The 18,820-nt window shown below is 31.9% G+C and overlaps 2 protein-coding genes across 5 annotated transcripts; one reads left to right on the top strand and one right to left on the bottom strand.

The window, feature by feature from the left end:
• Positions 1-81: 81 nt before the first annotated feature.
• On the bottom strand, positions 82-10,846 carry LOC109602833 (probable helicase senataxin). 2 transcript variants are annotated; one of them, XM_049963351.1, is made up of 15 exons: positions 10,756-10,846; positions 10,444-10,628; positions 9,216-9,716; positions 6,184-6,603; positions 5,268-6,121; positions 5,117-5,184; positions 2,532-2,699; positions 2,154-2,395; positions 1,841-2,093; positions 1,480-1,786; positions 1,283-1,427; positions 797-1,209; positions 552-741; positions 353-482; positions 82-302 (listed from the first exon to the last, which is right to left on the bottom strand). In XM_049963351.1, the coding sequence occupies exons 2-14, from the start codon at positions 10,612-10,614 to the stop codon at positions 357-359; spliced, it is 3,858 nt and encodes a 1,285-aa protein (XP_049819308.1). In that variant the 5' UTR covers positions 10,615-10,628; positions 10,756-10,846; the 3' UTR covers positions 82-302; positions 353-356. The 2 variants fall into 2 exon arrangements, with proteins under 2 accessions (XP_049819308.1, XP_049819307.1); XM_049963350.1 differs by having other exon boundaries at positions 10,444-10,693; positions 10,756-10,789.
• Positions 10,847-10,972: 126 nt separating this feature from the next.
• LOC109607156 (splicing factor 3B subunit 3-like) lies at positions 10,973-18,201 on the top strand. Of its 3 annotated transcripts, none has more exons than XM_049962635.1 (8): positions 10,977-11,116; positions 12,509-13,586; positions 14,313-14,647; positions 14,985-15,136; positions 15,353-15,505; positions 15,934-17,181; positions 17,349-17,909; positions 17,968-18,201. In XM_049962635.1, the coding sequence occupies exons 2-8, from the start codon at positions 12,520-12,522 to the stop codon at positions 18,106-18,108; spliced, it is 3,657 nt and encodes a 1,218-aa protein (XP_049818592.1). In that variant the 5' UTR covers positions 10,977-11,116; positions 12,509-12,519; the 3' UTR covers positions 18,109-18,201. The 3 variants fall into 3 exon arrangements, with proteins under 3 accessions (XP_049818593.1, XP_049818592.1, XP_019879238.2); XM_020023679.2 differs by having other exon boundaries at positions 10,980-11,116; positions 12,506-13,586; XM_049962636.1 differs by lacking the exons at positions 15,353-15,505; positions 15,934-17,181; positions 17,349-17,909; positions 17,968-18,201 and adding an exon at positions 14,760-14,793 and having other exon boundaries at positions 10,973-11,116; positions 12,506-13,586; positions 14,985-15,124.
• Positions 18,202-18,820: the final 619 nt, after the last annotated feature.

Raw genomic sequence — 18,820 nt, forward strand, 5'->3', positions numbered from 1 at the left:
AATAAAATATATTATTTCCATTAGGTCGTCAAAAAAATGTATATAAATTGTTGTACGTCAATATTTAAATAAAAATAATAATTAAATAAATAATAAAAAGGTAACTGGTTTATTTTTCAACAAATCTTACTTAATTATCTTAATTTAGAAACTTACTGTAGTTAATTATTAACTAAAACAAATAAATAAAAAGTAATCTCATGTTTTTATGGAATGTCCTTTTCCATTTTAAGCAAAACACTAAAATTAAACGACTTATGCAATTCTTTCTGTGTGTCGTCCGTTTTTACAGTCTTAACTTCCTAAAAAGTTTTTTTTAAATAATTAATATTTACTATTAATTACTACTTACTAAATCACAGAGGTTTTCTAAATACGGCTTTATGCAATTGTTCCTGAAGATTTGTCGGAAGTTTGCTGAAATCTACATTAAGTTTTCGTCTTTTTGCATCTTCTCGAAGGTCATAAAATATTTGACAATGCTAAAATTTATAAAATAACGTAGTGTTTCAGGATTAAATGCTTAAATTTTATTATTATTATTATATTACCTTAAATAGGCTATAATTTCCAACAATATAAAGACCTTGTTTGGCACGAGTTAGAGCTACATTAAGCCTATTTGGATTTTTCAGGAATGAATTTGGCATATCTCTAACACAAGACATAATTATCACTTCCTTTTCTTGCCCTTGAAAACTATCCACTGTATCAACTTTTATATGTATTTGGTTGGGATTACTAAAAATTAATTATTTAAACAATAATGGTCTTAAATTATATTGAGAATAGATACCTGATGTTCGATATGGCATCCGCAATTTTTTGTTTCTGGGCATTGTAGTAAGTAATAATACCAATGGTAAAGGGCAGAGGTGACTTGACAGATTTTAATAAAACCTCAACCAAACCTTTTACAAATTCCACTTCATTAACACTCAAATAAACCTCTCTATTAGTTACCAATTCATCTGTCTCATCTTTCAGAGAAAAAACAACGTATGGTTTAATCAAGGGGGTGATTTTATGGCGAATTTCAGTGAAAGTTTTTAATTTGCCCCCATAAAATCTCTTATTCGGATAGTAACATATTTCACCGTGCATTCGATACTGACGTGTAAGCATCTTAATTGGAGAATCTGCACAGTCCCTAAAATTATCGTAAATTCTTTGAAAGAGTGATTTGGCATATCCCAACTTTACAGCATCCTAAAACGAATACAAATATTTATTGTCACATGCTAAATTAGTTACAAGGAGTGTTGTTAAGTTTAAGGCTTACCTTATTTTGAACAGTGGCATTTAATTGTTTATGGTCTCCAACAAGAACAAACTTTTCAATCCCCAATTGTGTGGGCATAAGACTTTCAAGCTCAGTACATTGAGTTGCCTCGTCTATAATGCAACATGTAATTTGTAACTGTCTCCTAAAATACATAATAGTTAAATAGTTATAAACTTTTCATCAATCACCTTTACTTTTTTACTTTTTCAGCCAGATAACCACTGTTACTGCTATTTAGTGTTGTAAAAATTACATTTGCATTCAATAATATCTCTTCTTCATATTTTTTGTAGGTATAACTATAATTATGACGTAGGTGTTTCCTAAGACATTCTTCTCGTTCATTTTCACTTAAAGCAGGATTAAAATCCGGCATATGTTTTAGTTCTGACTTATACATATGCTTCTTAGTTATATAACTCAGTCTAAAACCAAGAGCATTTTTTCCAATGCTAGCGTCGGGGCCAAGCCTCACCATTTTTATCTGTTTCGACGTCGCATCTAAATCAAGACAAATAATTAATCATCAAATAACTAAAGTATGGCAAAACATACCGTTTAAATATCGTTTAGTGGCTTGGTGGAGTTTTTGTAAGGCATTATCGACGGCGTTATTTGAAGGTGCCAAAACCATTAAGCATGGACGTTTCACATGTTTACCTAATAATAATTGGAAGACGATGTTCGTGATCAGTCGCGTTTTGCCTGTGCCAGGTGGGCCCTGGATTAAATATATGCCTGGACGGTTACGAATGCACATATTAGTGGCTTCCATCACTATTGATCGTTGTTCAGTGTTGAGCATATCCTGAAAATTATGCCAAATTAATCAATTTATCAGAAAAATTAGCAGAGAAGTATAAATTACCGCCATAATAATATGTGGAATTGATTCAGATTTATAGTCTTGAATATCTGGCTTCAGAATCAATTGTTTTAATGATGAGGTAGATAGTAGTCTTAGTGTGCGAAGAAATTTGAAATGTAATGATAAGTTGCTGACTTTTTTAAGTACCAGTTTCTCCAATATTTTGTTGTTGTCTAGATACGGTGTGACTAGAGTCATTATTAATTGTATATACGGTTTTCCAGGGCATATAGATGCTAAAACTAAACAGAAACTTATTCTTAATGAACAAATAGTTTAAAATTTGTAACTTATTTTAATAATATTTTAATACTGATAAAACTACATAATTTATTTCACGTTAAACCTTTTTTAAATAATTAAATGAATATACCTTACCTCCTGGTTTGACTAGATCATTCTGCCTAAGCATCCTGTGTCTTACTTTATGTGCTAAACAAAACTGAGTTTTATAAACAGTTCTTACACCATCTTTATAAGTTATTTCTACTAGACAAAAATCATTTTCCCTAATAATATCTCCCTCTTGCTCCTTGGTCAGATAGGCTAAAAATAATAAAACATAATTAAATAAGAATTGAAACAAATTCTATTCTAAATATTTTATTAACTTCAATTCATTATCAAAATTAAAAATGATTTATATGATTCCATAATTGGGCGCAACCTCCAACTAGTTACTAACTTAATTTATGTTTAATCACTTAAATTATAATTATCTTTTTCTTATTAAACTATAAAAATAAAAAAAGGGAATACACTGATAATCAAAAAAGTTTGTTATAGATTGTAATGTCACTAAATAAGTTCCCATAAAATTTATTCTAAATAAATTTTAATCTAAAAGTAAAATTAATTAACATTCTAAACCAGATATATAAATTTAATTACTAATTATTTTAATAGTATTAAATAAATTCATATATTTAGTAATTATTACTTTGTTTATAATTTTTATTATTATATTATAAGATTTTAATCAACAGACATATAAAAGAATAAATTGTTGATCAAAAAGGTTTGTTGCAGGTTTTAATTTCTTCCCTTTACTATATAAAATTTTTGCCTCATTTTGATTTGTTAAAAAAAAGAGATAATCTTCTTAAATAACTTTTAAAATTTTCAATATCCGTAAATAAGTTCTACAATTTACATTTATAATTCTGTTGGAAGTTACAATAAATTCAAATTTTTAACAAAAAGTAAAACGAAATGAATTCAATATTCTGAACAAGATTTATTTTTAATTACTCTATATATAAAAATAACTGTTTTTCGTACTAAATAAATTCAAATATTTAGGAATTATTACTTTGTTTATAATATTTATTATTATATTGTAAGATTATAATCAACAGACATATAAAAGAATAAATTGATGTTCAAAAAGGATTGTTGCAGGTTTTAATTTTTTCCCTCTACTATATAAGATTTTTGCCTCAATTTGATTTGTTAAAAAAGAGATACTCTTATTATATAACTTTTAAATATTTCAGTATCCCTACATAAGTTCTAGAAATTACATTTATAATTCTGTTGGAGGTAACAATAAAATCAAATTTTAAAAAAGAAAAACAAAATGAGTACTATATTCTGAACAAGATTTATTTTTAATTACTGAATATAAAAAATACTGTTTTTCGTACTAAATAAATTCAAATATTTAGAAATTATTACTTTGTTTGTAATATTTATTATAATATTGTAAGATTTTCACCAACATAAAAAAGAATAAACTGATGATCAAAAAGGTTAGTTGAAGGTTTTAATTTCATCCCTCTACTATATAAAATTTTGGCTCATTTTGATCTGTTAAAAAAAGAGATAATCTTATTAAATGACGTTTAAATATTTCAGTATTCCTAAATAAATTCTACAATTTACATTTATAATTGTGTTGAAGGAAACAATAAGCCAAATTTAAAAAAAAAAAGATCTTGTGAACAAGATTTATTTTTAATTACTGAATGTAAAAAGGACTATTTTTCGTACTAAATAAATTCAAATATTTAGTAATTGTCACTGTGTTTGTAATATTTATTATTATATTGTAGAAATTTAATCAACAGATATATAAAAGAATAAATTGATGATCAAAAAGGTTTGTTGCAGGTTTTAATATCTTCCTTATTCCATATAATTTTTGCCTAATTTGAAATTGTTGAAAAAGAAGAAAATCAGATTAAATAACGTTTAAATTTTTCATCGTCACTAAATATGTTGTAAATATTTTTAAGGAAAAAGTAAAACAAAATTTACACCATGTTTTAATGAAACTTAATATTAAACCCATTTTATTATTTGCTATTTTTAGATGCATTCTCTAATTACAATCAAACATTCTTATTTATCTCCACTGTTGTACCATTAAATTACTTTTTCCTAATAAATAAAAATGTTTCAATATTTACAGTTTTTAAATAAAATTTAATTATTTATTTCATTTAAATTATAATTAATTTAATAGTAATATTTTTTTCTAGTATTTATGAACCATTGATCAGAGCAAGATTAAAATTGTATTTAATATTAACTATTTTTAAATATGTTTTCAAAAGCAGACAAACATTTTTATTTTTCTCTGTTGTGTCATTGAGTTACCTTTTCTTAAAAAATAAATTTTTGTTTTTTAATAAAATTTAATTATTTATTTCAGTTAAATTATAATTAATATATAAATTAATAAAATCAAATGATGAGAGCATCACATTAAGACTAAAATTATATTTAATATTAAACTCAGTTTGCTCTTTACTATTTTTAGATGCTTTAGAATCGGTCATTTTTATTTGTCTCTGCTATTATTAATTAATTACTTTTTCCTATTAAAAAAAGACAGTTTCTCTCAATACTCATACTTCAAATAATGATCATATTATGATGTGTTATTTAGAATCCTTATTAATTTTTATCAAAATAATTCATTCTTTAGCTAATTTTACTAAATTTGTAAAAACACATACCTTCACAATCAATGTAAAGTAACCTCCCCACTACTCTAGCATTAGTCTTAAGTGTATACATTGCTGAGCTGCAATATTAGACAAGTAATAATAGCATTATCTTTTTCAACAATGTATGTATTGTATGTTATAAAAATTAAATGATACTTACTGATTTTCATTTACAAAATCAAAGCAAACATAGCCCCATATTTCTAAATAAATTAGCGGGGTTAATGTGTCACAATAATCTTTGAACGAGATAAATGAATTCTTCATTTGGGTAGCCGCTTCCTCATTTATTGGTGGCGTTTCATTTTGGTCATTCAGCCATTTTATGTTCCAGTACAGTATTTTTTCAAACACGTCTTGCAAATTGACATTCTCATTAATAAAATTATTTCTATGTAAAGTACGATTGTTACTGTGCATCAATCGTGGACGTTCAGAAACATTATTATCCAGGTTCTTAAACGACATCTTCGGAATTCTAATTTCCTCTACGTGTTCTTTAGGTTTCACCTTAGCTGGCGGCACTTTCGGTATTTTGAACTGATCTTTTTTCTCAACAACAGTTTTCGATACGGAAGGTCCTGGCAGGGACACGTCGAGCAAAAACTCACCACGACTTTTGGATACTTTCACTTTCACACTTTGCGTTACCGTCTTAAAAACTTTTGTGGTCTTAGTGTGGGACGCGATTTCTTGCAGTTTCTTTTTCCTCGCTTCTTTCTTGTCGGTTGCCTTATTAGGTCTGGCTGGTGAAGATTTTCTATTGCGTTTGGGTGGTGGCTCGTCCGTTTTGGCCTTTGCCCGTTTTTGGCTTGGCTGAGCTTTAGATTTTTTATGGAGGGCATCAATTAGGATTATTTTATTGTTGCTTGATGTTTCTGGAATATTTTTCGATTTAGAAACGCTTGGAGTTGTTCCAGAAGCCAACTCTCTGTCTGAATCTGATGGTTTTGGGTCTGATCTATTACTTTGGTCTTCCATGTCTTCGTCTTTAACTTGTGGTGTATTCGATTCCTAAAAGTTTAACGAAATTTGTCAATTAATGAATAAAGAATGGGCATTATAAACTTTCTTACCAAACAATCAATCAGGTCACACGTGTCCATTTCTTCCTGCTCTAAATCAATTGGTACCTTATTCCATAAATTGTCTCCACCTTCATCAATTATTCTCAGATTCTCCTCAATTTTAACATAATCATCAGTTTTAATGTCTTTTTTATCGATTACTTCTTCTTCATCGTCCGATAATACAATACTATCCTCCATATCCATTTGTTCTTGTTCCATTTTGATTTCATGATATGGATCAAAATTAACAACTGGAGTAACATCTTTTTTCTTTTGATCCAAGACCATAAGTTGAGAGCAACTAATCTCATCATCGTCATCGTCGACCACAATAATTTCATCATCGAAAAACTTAATGCTATTTTGTGGTTGGATTTCATCAAAATTCTCCTTTGGTGATGAAACTGGTGAGGGTGTAGCGATTACCTAAAATTTTATATTAATATATAAAAGAATTTAATATGCAATATAATTATTTTTATGTGAATATAATTATATTAGGACCTTGAATAAGTCTTTATTTAAGGAATAAAATTATTTCACTCTAAGTACTGATAGTTTATATATATTCCTCGTCATAGAAAACATTTGTCTTTTTAGGCTTTCCAAGAATTGATCCATTCTTAGTATCTGCAAAAGAATGGAGGCACTGCTCAGCCAGATCATGTCTTATTCAATGGAGGAGGTGAAAATCGGAAGGGACTAAGTAAGGTGAACATATAGGGTGGAGTAGAACTTCTCATTGAAGCATTTCCAGATAGGTTTTTATAAGGTTTGCAACATGAGGCTGAGCATTGTCATGTAATAAAATCAATTTGTCGTGTCTCTGTTCGTATAGACTTAAAGGTATTTAATTGAAGTCAATAGAGACCTCCCATTCGGTTTTAGCAGCTTGCTGATCCTACTAAATGCGGAGAAGAAGCTTTGAACTACGAACATTACCAAAAACTTTTTTCTTTTCTATCGTTGAAGCAATAATTATTTTTGAAGCGTCGAAATCAGTCACAATTACACTTTATCACTAAAAACACTTTAGCAATAAAAAATTACTTTGGTTTCATTAGAGTGAACTAAAATTGAACATTACCATTCGAAATTCCTTGAACTGAGCCATTTTTGAAGAAACAGTGAGAACTTATTCAACGTCTTAATACTATCAACCACTCAACCAGTAACTAATTGTAACTAGAGAATCTCTTTCCAAAAAAATTTACAAGTTTATAATAAATTATATACCTTAAAGTTTTTTGTTGAATGGTAAAAGCAACAAATATTTATTTCATTACTCATAACTACTAACACATACACACATACACTGAAAAAGCTACATCAACAAAAAAGGCAATATAAAACTATTTAAATGAGTTCAGCATTAATAAAGTTATCTTCATTAGTAGCTGATATTCCTTGTATCATGTTGCATTCATGATGTTTTAAATAAATGATCTTGTTTCTATTTGCTATGTACACTTGAGGTCAGATTAAGATCACCCTCACCTAAACCACCAAGTAAGTCTAACAGCCAACTAATTCTTGTCTAATGTGATGCAAATTTATGTAACTACTAACCACATACATGCATACACTGAAAAAGCTACATCAACAAAAATGGCAAAACATAAAACTATTTAAATGAGTTAAGAATTAATAAAGTTATCTTTATTAGTAGCTGATATTCCTTGTACCCTGTAGTAGATTATTTCTGTTACATTCATGATGTTATGTTTTAAATAAATGATCTTGTTTCTATTTGCTGAGTACACTTGAGGCCAGGTCAAGATTGGCCTCACCCAAACACATCAGAATAGAGATGTGTCGGTATTTTAATACCGCGATTTTGGAGCGGTATTTTTGAGGAACGGTTTAGTCGCGCTCCTAGCGACGAAATAACTAGTTACTGAGGAACGAGGCGACTGCCTAAATCGCTGTCGCGAACGAGCATAGTCAAATCGCGACAGTTTTAATTCGTTATCGTTACAGTATCGCGATTCGCGTTCCAGACCGTTTCGTTTCATACTTCGCAGTATAAAAATACATTCATAAAGTAATAAATTCAAACAAAACATATTGAATTATAGGTTCATCATGGTTCATGGTATGAAAAAATGAACATTTTTTGTAAATTAAATTATTTTAATATAAAAGAACTCAATGACTCAACAAATAAATTTATTTAAAAAAAAATAATTTAGAAATTAATTAAAAATAATAAAATACATAACAAAAACTAAACATTACTTATGAATTTAAAAGTTTTGGTTACAATTTAAACTGTATTTACATTGCTCATTGTTTCTTTCGTTTTATTGTACACTTCTGGTAAGATGATCGAAGTCAAGTCAACTAAAAATTACGTCTTAAAAGTTCCTAGGCCTAAAATCTTTCCAAGTGTTGTTTATATTATACAAATAAATCACACTCTTAGAGGCCATTCATTAATTAAGTCTCGAAGGCGATTTTTTCAAAATCTGTACATGCCCTTATCTAAACACAGTTTTAGATTATATCTTTGGTTTAATATATTTTATATAAAAATTTATGAAACAAGTCATTCGGTATCGCTGAGATACCAAGGAACGGAACAACTCATCGCGTTATGCTGTCGAACTTGGAGACGATATAGTTATAAAAATAACGCTCCACAAAATAACGTTATTTTGTCGCGGTATTTTCGTGGAGCGGTCGCTTGGAGCGGGCGATTTTTGTGGAACCGTTATTCCCATCTCTACATCAGAATCAATCTATGAACTAGTCAGACCCACTTGACTGGTCTCTCTAATTGTATACTAACTATACAATATGCATTATTATCAACATTATTCTGTGTCAATATGAGTATGATTCTAATTGTAATATTAATAGAATACAAAAATATTATCAAATAATAAGTTTGCTTTAAGATAAAAGGAATATCAGTAAAAATCAAATAATATAAATATTTCAATACACTAATTAATTGAAGCAGTGTTAAAGCCAAATATTATATGATAAATGTTTTTGACAATAATAATATCTAATTTACTCCCAGTAATACCTACATTATTGTCTAAATCACAATTTAGACAGAAATCTATAAAATCAGTGGGATTTGTACTCTCTTTATCATTTCCTATTTCTGAATTCAATGAGTCAGTTTCTGGTTTGTTACAGTGACTGTCATCTGAACACTGTACCACATTAGATTCGTGTGTACATGTAGTCACTTCTTTGTGAACATTGTTAATACTAGTAGTACTATTATTTTTTTCTAAATTGGCATCAACCATTGTTGGCAAGTTGTCTCCCCTTTTTCTTAAAATATTATTATTCTGTTGGTGATTATTTTGTTCAATGTGTTCATTATTTGCATCTGTATTTGTACTAGCAATAAATTTTACTATATTCTCTATGTTTTCCATACCATCTTGTAATACTTCAAAGTAAGTATTGTGATCATTCATTAGAGCTGTTTCCCCTAAGCAAATCACATCTCCAGGTTTCAGTCTTGTCTTCACTTTGGCTGGTAGTCTTTTGTCATTAACAAATGTTCCATTAAAAGTCTAAAACACATTTACGAAGATTAATATAAAATTTCTTAAGCAGATTAACTTTTTGCTACAAATTTTAAGATTCTTTTTGACAAATGTGTAAAAGTTTGCTTTAAAATAAATGTATACTGTCCAATGTTTAGAATTTCAGTCAACATTTTTTTCCTTTTTTAAAAAAGGTTAAAATAAACAAGTTTATTTTAAATAATCATATTCTAAAAATAATAATTTATAATATACACTAAATTCATTAAAATTAACATGTAGATTTGTAAGTTATGAAAGTTTAATTGAATTAATTTATAATAAACTATAAATTCAGAATAAACTGTGAAAAAAGTAAAATTTTAAAATATTGAATATTTTTCTACTTATATATTTTGATAACCGTACTTATGAATTAAGTTAATGGTTGAAGGAATAATTTAAATATTAAAATGCAAATTTGCCTTTTAATTATGTACAGAATATCAATACACTTCTTGACTAAATAGAAGAGAATTATTTAATGATGATGGTTTAACAGTGAGAAAAAAGGTATTGTTTATTTACCATATACAGACTGTTTATAAATTTATTTAATTCTACGTTTTTGCTGAAAGAATTATAAATAAGAATAAATGTTTATTTTTAAGTTGTAAATAACTTGTCAAATAAGTCTGACAGTCCACTAATTCTTGTCTAATATGATGTAAATTTGTGTAAGAATCAAACCATGGTAAGTCATTAAAAATCTTACATTTTGATCCTCAATGTACAAATCTTCATTGTCTAGTGTTAGCAATGCATGAATTCTTGAAACATGTAAATTTGTGATGCATATATCGGCGGTAGGCCTCCTTCCAATTAAAAATTCTTGTTTGTTGATGGCATATTCATTTCCTACATCCCTCCTCTTTAACTTCCACATATTTATAATTGTCACTAAATTACCACATCAAAAGTAATAGTTTTTAACGTAATTTTTTCAATATCAAAACATTCCTAACCTAAAATACGAAAAATCAAACTACTATAAAGTTATCTATTCAAATATATGATTTGGCGCCACCTGTAAATTATCACTTTTGTAATTTTATCCCAATTCCCACGTTAGTCCGAGTCTCAAAGCTTATTTTTGGTTTGTTTAATTTAAACAAAATCAATTTATTTTTAAAATCCAACGTAACCGTTTTATATTCATACGTCCCGCGCTATTTTTATCAGTCACGTGACGCCTTAGTTCACTTCCGGTAGGTTTCCTTCGTCGGCTCCGACGGAAAACCGTCCAATCACAGTTCAGCTTCAGTTCGACGCAGACGCGCTGAAATCGAAGCGGCCATGTGCAATAGAAGACCGACCGGTGATGTAGCACGAATAATTTTGAGGTTTTCTCAAAATATTTGGAGCAAATAAAGCCATCAATTATTAGAGTAAGTGTTTTTGGTTTCTTTATGTTATTTTCTAGGTTAATTTCTATGTATTTTTTGTATAAGTTTGGTATGTGCAGAAATATCTTCGAGTTGGTTTTAGTTTTCTGTTGTGGTCGCAGTATATTAAAAGAAAACAACTTGAGATAGAGCTGCATTTTACCGTTACGCACTATGGTATCTCCTACCGCATCAACACATGTTCCGGTAGATCGAAGCGGTGCAAGATAATATGGGTACATTGCATCGTTGGAGTTGCATTTATTGTATGCAATTACCTGGTTTCAGTACCCGACAGTCTAAACTAACAAATATATACTTCACCCTGTATAGTTTTGTTAGTAAAAACTCATGGCGTGTGTGAGTACAACGTGGGGACCACGTTTTCACTCTCACCTTCTATACTGTCTTATTGTGTAGATTTTACTTATTCACATCTTTTAAATAAGTCTCTTCAGTGTTTTAACCAGTTGGCGCTTTGTATTACGCCCCTTGGCGTGGGCGCCAAAGGGCCAAATTGGTTTATTAGTATATAGGTAGATCTGATTATATTTTTAAGTACTCTGCATACTTTTATGACCACCCAGTATGACATATAGTGGTGGAAAAATGGGAATTTTTAGAATATTTATTTACTTATTACAAATGTTATTAATCTGTTGCAAATCTGAAGAAATCTAATTTACTGTAAGATTGATCCATTAATCACAATGATAATTAAATTCACTTTTTTTTAATAAAAAATCAATTTGTTGCCACATTTTCTGTATTATTTAAAGATCCTGTTTAGTTCTGATGTCTAATACTTTCCAAAGATGCTCAATAGGGTCTAGAACGGGACATTAAAACGGCCATTTAGTCACAGTTAAGCTTTTTATTAGAAACCACGCTTTAATAATTTTAGACGTGTATTTATGATCATTGTCTTGTTGAAATATCCAATGAAATGGCGTTTCTTCCTCGGCAAATGGAAACATGGTGTTTTCCAGTATATCTCTGTATTGAAAACCATCCATCTTGTCCTGTTTAACTGTAGGAATTTGGTATTTAATATGGTGTTGTTCCACACTTACCATCAGACTCAAATTAAATTTACTTTAGTCACTGCAAAAGACTGAGTTTCACTTTTCCTTAGTTTATGACAAGTGAGATTTTGTAAATGCCAGACTTTGATAGTAGTGGTTTTTTAACACCACAAATAAAATAATATTTCATACTTTTTCCAAACATATTCGATAAAAAGACCTAAACAAGAAACGATGAGCAACAGATATGAATAATGCCAATTTTTACAGATATTCCATACCATTTTTCACCACTGTAAGTCATAACTTTATCGTTCAATATCATACAAATTATGTCGTAACACTTGACTAATTCTAATTTTATTAGCAGGCAAACTCAAGATGCACTTGTACAATTTGACCCTTCAAAGGGCCACGGCGATCTCCCACGCCGTGCACGGCAACTTTTCCGGGACGAAAACCCAGGAAATCGTCATATCACGTGGCAAAAGCATAGAACTGTTGAGACCCGACCCAAACACCGGCAAAGTGCACACACTACTTACGGTCGAAATTTTCGGCATCGTAAGGTCACTGATGTCATTCAGATTAACAGGCGGCACAAAAGATTACGTCGTCATCGGTTCGGATTCCGGCAGGATAGTAATTCTGGAGTACTTGCCGGCCAAAAACATGTTCGAGAAAGTCCATCAGGAAACCTTCGGCAAATCGGGCGGAAGAAGGATCGTGCCCGGGCAGTATTTGGCTACGGATCCCAGAGGCAGGGCTGTGATGGTCGGCGCAATTGAGAAACAAAAGCTGGCGTACATCCTTAACAGGGATGCCCAGGCCAGACTGACCATCTCCTCGCCTCTTGAGGCTCACAAAAGTAACACGTTAGTGTATCACATGGTCGGCGTTGATGTGGGGTATGACAACCCCATGTTTGCCTGTCTGGAAATTGATTACGAGGAGGCAGACTCGGATCCAACAGGTGAGGCTGCACAAAAAACTCAACAGACACTTACGTTCTATGAGTTGGATCTTGGAGTTAACCACGTGGTTAGGAAGTACTCTGAGCCTTTGGAAGAACATGCCAATTTCTTAGTCACAGTGCCTGGTGGTGATGATGGACCATCAGGAGTACTGATTTGTTCTGAAAACTATCTCACTTACAAAAACCTCGGTGACCAACATGACATTCGTTGTCCCATTCCGAGGAGGCGTAATGATCTGGATGATCCAGAAAGAGGAATGATTTTTGTTTGCTCAGCCACCCACAAAACAAAGTCCATGTTCTTCTTCCTTGCCCAAACTGAACAAGGAGATATATTCAAAATTACGTTGGAGACTGAAGACGATATGGTCACCGAAATTAAATTGAAATACTTTGACACAGTCCCAGTGGCGACTGCCATGTGTGTCCTCAAGACTGGATTTTTATTCGTTGCTTCAGAATTTGGTAACCAGTAAGTATTTTGTTACTTGTTTTATTATTCGGACGTTCCCATTTTGTTTCTGTATAAATCAATATTGGAAATCAAAAGAAAATGTCCAAGATTAACTGCTTGTTCATAGTACTGGATGTAGTTAAAAGATATTGCATTCAGATCTCCCAAACATGCCACAACTTATACTTAAATTTAAGACTTAGTAACAATGGCAAAAATATTAGAACCTTGAATAAATTATCGCTGTTTTTTTATATAAAACATTATTTAAAATATAAGGAATTAAAATATTTCACTCCAATACTTTCTACCATCAATCTGTCATGTCTTTTGAGGCTATCTATGAATCAATCCATTCTTCAGTTTCTTCAAATGAAGAATGAAATTGTCGACTCCTGTAATTGTGAGGTTTTTCATGTTCTGTTACTGTTTGAGATCGTTTTTGATGAAGTAGTTCCTCCAATTATTTGTCCTAAATTTTTTCAGTACGCCTCAATCATTATTTTTGAATCGTCTAAACTAACCTGTGCATGTCGTATCCGACTTAGCATTGTCACCACAAGAATTCTGAGTCCTTCATCTATAGATTTTTTTCGAATTTGGTACAAAAGTGGACATTTTCAAAGCCCTAACAGTAATAAATTAAACACATCACTAAATTGTTCACATCTCTAATTTGTAGTACTATAAAAGATTGAAAAGAGTATAAAATATGAAGATTTTATAGAATTTATCTTCTTGCAGTTATTTATATCAAATAGCCCACCTCGGTGACGACGACGACGAGCTGGAGTTCAGTTCGGCGATGCCCCTGGAAGAAGGCGACACGTTCTTCTTCGCACCGAGGCCGCTGCGTAATCTGGTCCTGGTCGACGAGATGGAGTCGTTGTCGCCGATATTGTCGTCGCGGGTCGCCGACTTGGCTGGCGAGGACACGCCCCAGTTGTACATGCTGTGCGGCAGAGGTCCAAGGTCGTCGCTGCGCGTGCTCAGACACGGTCTCGAGGTCTCCGAGATGGCCGTGTCGGAATTGCCCGGCAACCCGAACGCCGTGTGGACCGTGAAACGGAGAAGCGATGGTAAATACAATTTTTTTTTCTAGTTAGTTTTTTTTGAGTTTCACGTAAGAGACATATTCAAACGAAGCCTGGCTGTTGAACATTTACCGACACCAGTGCTTTTTCATTTCAGATCCCCGGACGTTTGCACTAGCCACGTAGATTTGGTAAGTTTTGAAATTGATGCCGGGAGGGAGGATTCGGATTCATTTGATATGTTTTTAATGATGACACTTATTGTCCGTGTTTCACCTGAATAACACTGATTACAACCACAATGCTGAATTAATCAAAATACATACTTTATCCCTAATTATGTTGATATTTTGTTACTATTTATTTCGATTTTTTGTTACAGATGAGTATGACGCCTACATTATTGTGTCATTCAAAAATGCCACGTTGGTTTTATCTATTGGAGAAACTGTGGAAGAAGTAACAGACAGTGGTTTCTTAGGAACCACACCTACTTTATCCTGTTCAGCTTTAAATGATGATGCCCTTGTACAGGTATGCATTGTAAACACACTTGTGGACAATCCCATTTTGTTTCATATTATTCTATTTATGAAATCAAAAGAAATTGTCCTAGATCAATGTCGTGAACATAGTACCAGATGTATTTATCATAATATATTTGGATCTCCTATTCACGGAACATTTAATTCAATTTTATTGAATACTTTTTAATTAGTTTTCATATTTGTATATTTATAATTTTTGTAGGTATATCCTGATGGAATAAGACACATATGTTCTGATAAACGTGTTAACGAATGGAAAGCTGGAAAGAAAACTATAGTAAAATGTGCTGTGAACCAAAGACAAGTTGTGATTGCTCTAACTGGGGGAGAACTAGTTTATTTTGAGATGGATCCTGTAAGTATTTTATTTAACAAAAAATTCATAAAAAATACTTATTAATAAAAATAAAGTCATTTTGCATGGTTACAAATATGATTAACAGTTTAGAAGTTGATTAAAATGTAACTGTGCAACATAAATGGCCTCTTGTCGCCTCCGATGACATTACAATATTGTATTGGAGTGAATCAAGATGCTACACAAATTTTTCATATACAGCAGTTTGTTGAAATAGTCATCAAATCTTTAAAAATTAATTATTTATTTAATTTATTGTGATTTAAATTTTGTTTTTCAAACTTCAATTAAATATTTTATTTTTCATTTATAATTCAAATTATAATCTTTAATTTATTAATTATTTTTTAAATTAAGTCACTTTTAAAAAAATAAAACAATAGAATAAGACTAAAAACTAATTAAAATTTCATTCATTATTCCAGACTGGCCAGTTACACGAGTACAAAGAACGAAAAAGAATGAATTCGGACGTGGTGTGCATGGCACTGGCAAACGTGCCCCAGGGTGAACAACGATCATGGTTTTTGGCGGTCGGATTAGCGGACAGTACCGTGAGGATTATATCCCTGGATCCAAGTGACTGTTTGGCGCCTAGATCGATGCAACCGTTGCCGGTGTGTGCCGAATCGTTGTGCATTGTAGAAATGGGATGCACCGACAGAGATCCCGACAACGCTGCCGCCGCCAGTACCACAAGTACCCTATATTTGAACATTGGTCTTCAGAATGGTGCCCTATTGAGGACAGTATTAGATCCTGTTACTGGAGACTTAACTGATACAAGAACCAGGTATCTTGGTTCTAGACCTGTTAAGCTGTTTAGGATACGAATGCAACAATCTGAGGCCGTTTTGGCAATGAGCAGCCGATCCTGGCTTAGCTACTACTATCAAAGTCGCTTCTATTTGACGCCTCTTTCTTATGAAAGTCTCGAATATGCATCCGGCTTTAGTTCGGAACAGTGCCCTGAGGGAATTGTTGCGATTTCAACCAACACCCTCAGGATTTTGGCCTTGGAAAAATTGGGCGCCGTTTTTAACCAAGTATCGTTCCCCCTCAAATATACACCTAGGAAGTTCATCATTCATCCAGAGTCCAACAATATCATTGTCATAGAGTCTGAACACAACGCCTACACTGAAGAAACGAAGAAGCAAAGGCGACTTCAGATGGCCGAAGAAATGAAAGAAGCCGCCAATGAAGAAGAACAAGAACTGGCGAAAGAAATGGCCGAAGCCTTTTTAAGTGAAGACCTTCCTGAAAGCATATTTTCCTCACCAAAGGCTGGCCACAGTATGTGGGCTTCAACGTTGAGGATGATGGATCCAGTACAGGGGATAACGCATAACATGATTAGTTTAGAACAAAACGAGGCGGCCATGTCTATTTGTCTGGTTAAGTTCCATGGGCAACCTGAACATCAATGGTTTTTGATTGTTGGAGTGGCAAAAGACTTCCAATTGAATCCCAGACAATGTTCCTCAGGGTTCCTTGACACATACAAAGTTGACGTAATGGGTAGGGAATTGAAGCTGGTTCACAGGACGCCTGTAGATGAAGTGCCAATGGCTCTTTGTTCATACAATGGAAGACTGTTGGCTGGAGTAGGAAGAATGTTAAGGCTCTATGATATGGGCAAGAAGAAACTGCTAAGGAAATGTGAAAACAAGGTAAAACATTTTAAACTTTGTTCTTGTAAAATAAGGTTTACTTCTATGATGATAAAAAATTTCAACAGAGTTCATGCTGAAATCCTGCAGTGCTGATCACTAACACGTTTTAAATATTTATACTTACTACAAATACCAGTGCGTTAAACATGAAAATATATTTTCAGCATATCCCCAATGCAATTGTCAACATCCAAGCCATGGGTAAACGTATTTTCGTCTCCGACGTTCAGGAGTCCGTCTTCATGGTCAGATACAAAAGAGCAGAGAATCAGTTGATTATTTTTGCTGATGACACACACCCAAGATGGATTACGTGTACCAACGTCTTGGATTACGACACAGTCGCCACGGCAGACAAATTCGGAAACATCGCCATCTTACGTTTGCCTCCCAATGTTAGTGATGATGTGGAGGAAGACCCCACTGGTCACAAAGCCTTATGGGACAGGGGGTTGCTTAATGGGGCGTCCCAAAAAGCCGATACTATTGCTACATTCCACGTGGGAGAGACTGTAACTTGGTTGCAGAAAGCAACGTTAATTCCTGGAGGATGGGAGTCTTTAATCTACACCACACTTTCGGGAACAGTAGGGGTATTGGTACCCTTCACATCTCACGAAGACCACGATTTCTTCCAGCACTTAGAAATGCACATGAGGAGCGAAAATTCACCGCTCTGTGGGAGGGATCATTTATCATTTAGGAGTTATTATTATCCAGTAAAGGTAATTCATTTAATACCAAAAATAATACAAGTTAATAACCTTGTTTTATTTGTTTTAGAATGTAATTGATGGAGATCTTTGTGAACAGTATAACTCGCTGGAACCAGCGAAACAAAAAAGTATTGCGGCTGATTTAGACAGGACGCCAGCAGAAGTTTCCAAGAAACTTGAGGATATCAGAACCAGATACGCTTTCTAATTTTAATTTATTTTGTATTGTAATTTTTTTATAAATTTTGAAATTGTGATTTATTTCGTTGTATTTTTATAAATACTAAAATATCAGAATTTTCCCCTGAATTTTTTTTTAATATACGAAGAAATATATAAAATTCATATACTACATACATTATGTTACAAATCGTTATTTCCTTTCTTTATACTATTAGTAAATGGATATTGTTGATTTTTTTATTTAATTAATAAATTAGTGCATGTAGCATAAATTACAACTAATTGAGAGCCACAGACCAGAGACGAGAACTCTTTAAGCAGATGTAAATGATCTCACATTTTTTTCTAAAAGTAAAATATCACTTAAGATTTGAAGTTGATAAACCAGTTATTACCTATGAAATTATCAGAAGAATTCTATCACCAATAATAGTGAATATCTGAAGTATAAAATGAAGTTAAATGAATATTTGGAGATGGAAAAAAATGGCACCAAGTTAGAATGTAAATAGATTATAAAATCTGAAATTTTTATCTCTTTAATTACTTCCATAGATGTTCACATATTCTCTTCTTACTCCTGTTATTTGTGAACATTATCTCAAACATATGATCCTGTAAATGTATCTCTTTTTCAACAAGGTCTAAATCATACATAATACATTTAATAATAAAAAATCAACCTATGTGAGCTTAGACAAGTAATCATTACAATATAAAATTATTTATTTTATATT

This window comes from Aethina tumida, chromosome 2 (assembly GCF_024364675.1).
Source record: "Aethina tumida isolate Nest 87 chromosome 2, icAetTumi1.1, whole genome shotgun sequence".
In the NCBI taxonomy this organism is placed as follows: domain Eukaryota; kingdom Metazoa; phylum Arthropoda; class Insecta; order Coleoptera; family Nitidulidae; genus Aethina; species Aethina tumida.